The 8,410-nt window shown below is 39.7% G+C and overlaps 1 protein-coding gene across 1 annotated transcript; it reads left to right on the forward strand.

The window, feature by feature from the left end:
- The first annotated feature begins 400 nt into the window (after positions 1-400).
- LOC110572783 (trafficking protein particle complex subunit 13-like) lies at positions 401-8,165 on the forward strand. Its single transcript, XM_021681204.1, is given in 2 exon segments — positions 401-455; positions 7,228-8,165. Coding segments are annotated over 2 exon segments (993 nt in total).
- Positions 8,166-8,410: the final 245 nt, after the last annotated feature.

Genomic DNA, 8,410 nt, shown 5'->3' on the forward strand with positions numbered 1-8,410 from the left:
ACACTAAAGGAACTGCATTATATTTTCAATTTATCCAGAAAATTATCTGAGGAATATGTGTAAGAATGAGTTTGAAGGGTGTGGAATCATGATGGTAGTGATGGTAATATAAAGTTGCATCAAAGAAAGTTGAAATGCCAGAACTGCCTTGGTATACAAGAGAGGAGAGAATCCAAAGCATTAGGGAGGTTTGGATGTTAGAGTGGATTTATCATACAAGACCTGCTTGCTCACCTCAGGAGTGTCCAAAGGACACATTTTTCACCATGACTGTATGAAATAAATTTGTGACAGGAGCCTCGGGATCCTTGAAAAGCTCTGTGGTCACTATTCCCTGTAGGTCAGATGTTACACTGGAAACTGTCACCATCAAACAGGATCCCTAAACTCAATAGGGATAATGAGATTCCTGGATGGCTGGGGCCAAGCTGTGGCACTTAATCACCAAAAACAAGGTGAGCATGGTTAATGTAATGGACAGCACTGTCAAATCAGTAATCAGAATAGCCTGACTTACAGAGACCTACAGCATCAGAAAATTGATTATGGAGTCCCAAAACCTGAAATAGATGGGCAGCTTATGAAATTCTTATTTTATCTGTCTGAACAGGAGTGATCTAGGTTTAATGAACAAAGTCATCAAGTGAGATATAATCCCTTGATAAATGTGCAGACTGGAACCAGTTTACAGACCCCAATCCCCTTTGAAAGAAGGGTGGGGGCATGTTCCATTGAGGAAAAATCCTATTACACTGTAAACATCTTATACTGTTAATCTTTCTACCTACCTTCCTCAAAGGGATATGTGATCATTAATCAGGGCCTGTGCAGTGAAAAAAGAAAAATAATTAGAATTTTAGGGGATTACTGAATACTGGCTCTGAACTGACACTAATTCTTGGAGATTTTACTGTGAGTCTACAGCACATAGAGTAGTGGCTTTTGGAGGTCAAGTCATCACTAGATATTTAGCACAAATCAATCTCTCTGTGGCTCACCCTATGGTTATTTCTCCCAGATCCAGAATTCATAATTGGAATAGACATACTCAGCTACTGGCATCATCCCTACCATGGTTTCTTGACCTATGTAGCAAGGGAGATTATAGTAGGAAAGGTTAAGTAAAAGCCCCTATTACTGTGTCTACCTACAAACATAACTAAAAAGAATACAACATCCCTAGATGGATTGTCAACCTTAGTGTACCATCAAAGACTTGAAAGATAACAAATTAGTGATTCTTATCACATTCCCATTCAGCTTGCCTATTTGGCCAGTACAGAAGACAGATGAGTCTTGGATAATAACAGTAGATCTTGTAAGTTCAATCAGGTGGTGACCCCAAGTGCAGCTCCTATTCTAAATGTATTATTATTTGAACAAAGTAATACATCCCCTAAATCTGGTATGCAGTTAATAATCTGGAAAATGCTTTTTTTCTCTATACATTTGACCCTTGAACAATGCAATGGTTGGGGCACTGAACCCCTGTGCAGTTAAAATTCTTCATATAACCCTTGACTGCCCCAAAACATAACTACTAATAGCGTGTTTACCAGAAGACTTACAGATAACATAAAGAGCTGATTAACACATATTTTGTATATGTATTACATACTGTATTTTTACAGTAAAATAAGCTAAAGAAAAGAAAATGTTGCAAAGATTGTAATAAGAAAGAGAAAATACATTTACAGTACAGTATTGTATTTGTTTTTAACCTGTGTTGTTCAAGGGTGAACTGTAGTTGTTAGTAAGGATCACCAGAAGAAGTTTGCTTTAAGCTGGCAAATCCCACAATATACTTTCACTGTCCTAACTCAGGAATATATCAACTCTCCATACCTATGTCATAATTTAGTCACAGAGAACTTGATTGTCTTTCTCTTCCAATGGACATAATGCTGATCCATGAAATTAATAGTATTGTGCTGAATGGACCTTGTAACAGGCAGTAGCACCTACATTAGATACTTTGGTAAAGACACATGTACCAGAGGGGGACAGGAAATCTCACAAAAATTCAGCCACCTTCCACCTCAGTGAAATAGACAGCAGTGACTAGAAATCCTCTCAATGCACAAAACTGAGCAGTGCATCTGCTGTTCACTTTACCTAAAAGGAAAAATGGCCAGAGATAGGAGTCTATAGCAGTTGGTAAATTGTGGCCAATGGTGTGACAGATGGTCTGGAACTTGGACGAAACACAATTGGAAAATCAGAGATGAGGAGTTCTGGGGATAAGAGATGTGGCTAGAACTCTCCAAATCAGCACAGAGTATGAAGATATTAGTGTACTGTGTGAAAAGGTAACTAACAGAAGGATTTTGCTACTCAGGTTGATAAGGTGGATAAGATGCCCCATTCTATAGATATCAGTTAGGCTCCTTTACCAGTCATGCCTCCCATTTCCAATGGGCTCATGAGCAAAATGGCCATGGTGGCAGGGATGGAGGTTATTGATAGATTTTATAATGTATCAACTTTGCTAGACTGAACTACATTTCACAGAATTCCATGTGTTGTGTGTTTCCAGTTAGGATGGGCCACGAGGAAGATTTTACCAAGATTTTGGAGATGGAATGAAGGCAGCAGGCATGTTGTAACATAAACACATTATTGCTTATCTGTTGACTTAATTCAGGATGAAGAAGCAGCTGAGGTGTGCATATAACTCCAGGACAAGGGAGTCTGACTTCTACAGGATACTATTGCCACCAAACTCAGAGGCATTAAAAATGGACATGGGTTTCAGTCCATCCTGTTGGCTTCCAGTTTGTGTTCATGGGATTCCAACTTTCTCATGATCTTCCCTTTCTGCTTGCCCTCCAGGTTTCAAACACCTGCATCAGATACAGAGAAAACATTACAAGGAGTGCTAGCCCCAATAATTATGTAAGCCAAATCCCTATAATTATCTATCTATCTATCATCTATCTATCTATATATCTATCATCATCAATCATCTATCTATCTATTTCTCTCTATTGATCTTCCCTGTATTGTTACTAGTTCTACTTTTCACATTGAAACCTGACATATAGTTCTTTGGAAGCCAGGTCCTTTCCTCTGTGCAGTGTCCTTGATTTGTTCTGGGCCTACCTGTACCTCTTTTCCACAGGGACTACATCCAGTGAGTATATTACTCACATTTTAAAAAAATCATCTGTATTTTATGGTGTTTTGACATCTTGGAGCTTTGCTGGCCAAAAAGAGACTGCCCCTCCCAGGACAAGCTAATTCCTCTGGATAGCATATGACTTCTCTGTGAGAATGTCTCTCATAGGCAAACCAACCAGTTTAGAGCCCATACCAGCCAACTACCTCCTTAATGGAACTCTCAGTTTGACTCACTATCCCCTTGCCTTAATACCACCTCAGGGACAGGTACCAGGCAATTAGGGAAAGACCCTACAGCCAGGAGTCTGCTGACATTATTCAAATTAGCCAACCTTAGTCTTCTTACAGTACTCTGCTTTGTCTTTCTCACAGTAATTCCAATAAAGACTTGAACCCATGTGTTTCTCTCACTCCTGCCTTCTGACCAACCCTAGTGCATCCTCATGTAGCCCTGTGTGGCACACCATGCTACCTTTGCTTGGGAATTGTAAGTAAAAAACTCTTCATTCAAAATTGGTCATCTCCATGTCTGTCATCTCACCATACCTGACTCAAACTAACTCTAGTGCTTTATAAAATGGTGGGGCAAAATTGTAGTCAAAATGGAAGGGAATCCACCCAGACAGATTTTTATGACACTCAAAGTGGTGTTATCTATTAATTCATTCACTAACTTTCCAGTTACATGTGAATATAGCAATTTACCTGGTAATTTCTCTAACCAGCCCATGACCAGTGGCCCCCTACCAGAAACGTCAATGTTTGGGAGAAATATTGACTTTATCATAAATCCTTAGAAATATATTTTGAGAGAAAAATTCCATTTATGTGAGACTTCCTAATGATTGCAATTAAGTTGCAAAAATCATATTGAAAATACTGATCTTATGGAAAAGATGGCAGAGGAGTAGGGGACCCTATTTCAACCACTCCCCTGATTTTAGCTGGATATCTACCAAACCATTCTGAATAACCATGAAATCAGCCTGAGATGTAAAAATATATATCTGAATCTCTACAAACAGAATATCTCTGATGGTCTCGAGGTATGAAGCAGGGAGTCGTGATTCTGTGTGCAAATATCAAAGATAAACAGGAGGGGGAGAGAGCCGCCATAAGCTGGTGCTGGGAAGGTGATATAACACCAGAGCGCAAAAGCATCCCATGATGGGACCAGGCACAAACTCGCAGACTGGTAGTGGTGGGGAAAGGACTTTAGTGCAGCCCCAGATAGGATTCAGGAGCTGCAAGTGCACGCCCATGAACCAGGGGAGGTTGCAGTTTTAGAAGCACAAAGGGCAAAGATGAGCCCGGACCTGGGTTCCACAGCTGGGAGTGTTACTGTGGAGAGCAAAACGAGGGAGACTGCGGTTTTTAGCAGCACAGACAGAAATGGAGACAGTGTGGCCTGGAGAGCTCAGTGAAGAACAGACTGCAATCTCTCTGTTCTGAGACAGAGGTTTGGATGTGGTCACTGAGGAGATGCAGAAAGCCACCAGGGAAAGCTGCCAGAGAACAAAAACCCCCAAAAACCTGTTTTCACTGAGCCCACCGCCCCACAGGGGGCAGGGCAACTCTGCCCAAACAGGGTTGCCTGAGAAATAGCGTGGCAGGCCCCTCCCCCAGAAGACAGGCTAGAAGAACAAAAGGAAGACAACCCTAAACAGGTGCATCTTGCTTCGGTCGTGGTTAATACTTTGGACTCTGTACATTCCCTCAACCACCCCTCAACAGAATTACTAAGAGGAGGAACCCCCAAGAAAGAAAAGAAACAGAGACTGTGGCCTCTGCCACAGACCTCATGGATATGGATATAACCAAGATGTTAGAAGCAGACTTCAGAGTAACAATTATGAAGTCGATATCTAGGCTTGATGTTAACAATAATATAGAATCTCTAAGGGCAGAAATGAGATCTACTCAGGCAGAACTTAAAAATGCTATGAATGAAATGTCATCTAAACTGGATACACTGACTGCCAGGGTAAAAGAGGCAGAAGAACAAATTAGTGAGCTAGAAGATAAGATGACAGAAAAGAAGGAAACCGAGGAAGCCTGGGAAAAACAGATTAAAACCCAAGAGATCACACTGAGAGAGATTAATGACACAATGAAACATTCCAATGTCAAAATTATTGGGATCCCTGAAGGCGTGGAGAGAGGGAGAGTTCTAGAAGATGTATTTGAGCAAATCATAGCTGAGAAATTCCCTGATCTGGAGAAGGAAACAAGCATTCATGTCCAAAAGGAAGAGAGAACTCCTCCCAAGATCAATGAGAACAGACGGACGCCCCAACATATAACAGTACAATTCCCTAGTCTTAGATAGAAGGAAACAATCTTGAAAGTGGCTAGGGGGAAGAGATTTCTTACGTACAGAAGGAGGAACATCAGAATAACATCGGACCTATCCACAGAGACCTGGCAAGCCAGAAAGGGCTGGCAAGACACATTCAGGGTACTAAATGAGAAGAACATGCAGCCAAGGATATTTTATCCAGCAAGGCTCTCATCTAGAATGGATGGAGAGACAAGGAGCTTCCAAGACTGGCAGAAACTGAAAGAATAGGTAACCACCAAGCCGGCCCTGCAAGAAATATTAAGAGGGGTTCTATAAAAGGAGAAAGACCCCAAGAGTGATATAAAACAGAAATTTACAGAGACAAACTATAGGAACAAGGACTTCACAGGCAACATGATGGCAATAAAAATCATATCTTTCAATAATCACTCTCAACGTGAATGGCCTAAATGCTCCCATGAAACAGCACAGGGTTGCAGATTGGATAAAAAAACATGACCTATCCATATGCTGTCTACAAGAGACTCATTTTGAACCTAAAGATACATCCAGACTGAAAGTGAAGGGATGGAGAACAATTTTTCATGCCAAAGGACCTCAAAAGAAAGCCGGGGTAGCAATTCTCATATCAAACAAATTAGATTTTAAGCTAAAAATTGTAATAAGAGATACAGAAGGACACTGTATCATTCTTAAAGGGTCTATCCAACAAGAAGATCTAACAATTGTAAATATCTATGCCCCCAACTTGGGAGCAGCCAACTACATAAGCCAACTGTTAACCAAAATAAAGAAACATATTGATAATAATATTTGAATAGTCTGGAGACCTCAACACTCCACTCTCAGCAATAGACAGATCATCTAAGCAGAAAATCAACAAAGAAACAAGAGCTTTGAATGACACACTGGACCAGATGGACTTCATACACATATACAGAACATTCCACCCTAAAACAACAGAATACTCATTCTTCTCGAGCACACATGGAACTTTCTCCACAATAGACCACATACTGGATCACAAATCAAGTCTCAATCGATACCAAAAGATTGAAATTATTCCCTGCATATTCTCAGACCACAATGCTTACACTGTTGGTAGAAATGCAAGTAGGTACAGCCACTTTGGAAAAGAGTATGGAGGTTCCTCAAGAAGTTAAAAATAGAGCTATCCTATGACCCAGCAATTGCACTACTGTATATTTACACCAAATATACAGAGGTAGTGAAAAGAAGGGTCACATTCACCCCATTGTTCATAGCAGCAGTATCCACAATAGCCAAACTGTGGAAAGAGCCGAGATGTCCTTCAACAGATAAATGGATAAAGAATATGTGGTCCATATATACAATGGAATATTACTCAGCCATCAGAAAGGCTGAATACCCACCATTTGCATTGACATGGATGGAACTGGAGGGGATTATGCTAAGTGAAATAAGTCAAGCAGAGAAAGACAATTATCATAAGGTTTCACTTATATGTGGAACATAAGAAATAGCATGGAGGACATTAGGAGAAGGAAGGGAAAAATGAAGAGGGGGAAATCAGAGTGGGAGATGAACTGTGAGAGACTATGGACTCTGGGAAACAATCTGAGGGTTTCAGAAGGGAGAGGGTGGGGGATGGGTTAGCCCAGTGATGGGTATTAAGGAGGGCACATATTGCAAGGAGCACTGGGTGTTATACACAAACAATGAATCATAGAACACTACAGTAAAAATTAATGAAGTACTGTATGGTGACATAACATAATAAAAAAAATAAAAATTTTTAAAATTTTAAAAATTAAAAAAAAAAGAAAATCCTGATCTTCAGACAAGCATTCAGCCTTTACATCTTTTGGTCTTCATGGCTACCATGGCAGAACATACATCCAATTGTTGTATTGATGATGTCATTCATGACAAAATAAGGACATTGGAAGAGTCATACCTGTAGGTTCAGTTCTGTACAACACAGTGCGGAGGAAAGATGTTTTTTAGTAAACTGTGCTTATTTTCTTTCCTCCCACCATTGGAAGTTAAAACTAAGTTTTATAATTCAGAGATGAGTGACTTATTTCTTGAAGTCCAAATTCAGAATGTTTCATCTTCAACTGTCTTTATACAAAAGGTTTCTTTAAAACCACCTGAAATGTACACTGGGGCAGAATTAAATACAGTCAATTGGGCTGGTGAAGATGAGTGTACCTTTGGAACAAGAACATTTTTGCAGTCAATGGAAGGACGCCAGTATTTATACTACCTTAAGCTTAAACCAGAATTTTCAGAGAAAGCTGGTATCATTAGGGGCCTAACAGAAATGGGAACATTGGATATAGTGTGGAAGAGAAATCTAGGTGAAATGGCAATGCTACAGACAATCCAGCTTGAAAGAAAGGCTCCACGTTACGGAAACATGAGGCTGTCTTTGGAAACAATCCCAGATACTGTAATTCTAGAAGAGCCTTTTCATATTATCTGTAAGATAACAAACTGCAGTAATAGGAAAATGAAATTGGTTTTGAGGATGTGTGATACAGATTCTATTCGTTGGTGTGGAAGTTCAGGAAAGTATCTTGGAAAGCTGCCCCCAAGTTCATCTCTCTGCTTCACCCTGACACTACTGTCCTTAAAACTGGGCCTGCAAGTTGTCTCTGGCCTACAGATAACAGACAAAGTATTAAAAAAAACATATGTCTGTGATGACCTTGCAAAGGTCTATGTAATACCTTCCATAGTTAACATGAGAAACTGAAGAAAATTTCTAGTGTTATGCTTTCCCTAAAGAAGTTTTGCATACATTTGTTGGCATCAAAATGATCAACTACTAGCAAACTTACAGATGATTTTCATTTAATTCCTTTGAGACTGTGAATGCCTGTGATAACCATTTGTTGATTTCAAAAAAAAATGTATTGATTTTCATCTTATATTAAATACTCTCTAACACTTCTTGTTTTAGTAAATCTGGTATTGAGAATATAAAATCTTAGTGGTATA

This window comes from Neomonachus schauinslandi, chromosome X, assembly GCF_002201575.2.
Source record: "Neomonachus schauinslandi chromosome X, ASM220157v2, whole genome shotgun sequence".
Lineage (NCBI taxonomy): Eukaryota > Metazoa > Chordata > Mammalia > Carnivora > Phocidae > Neomonachus > Neomonachus schauinslandi.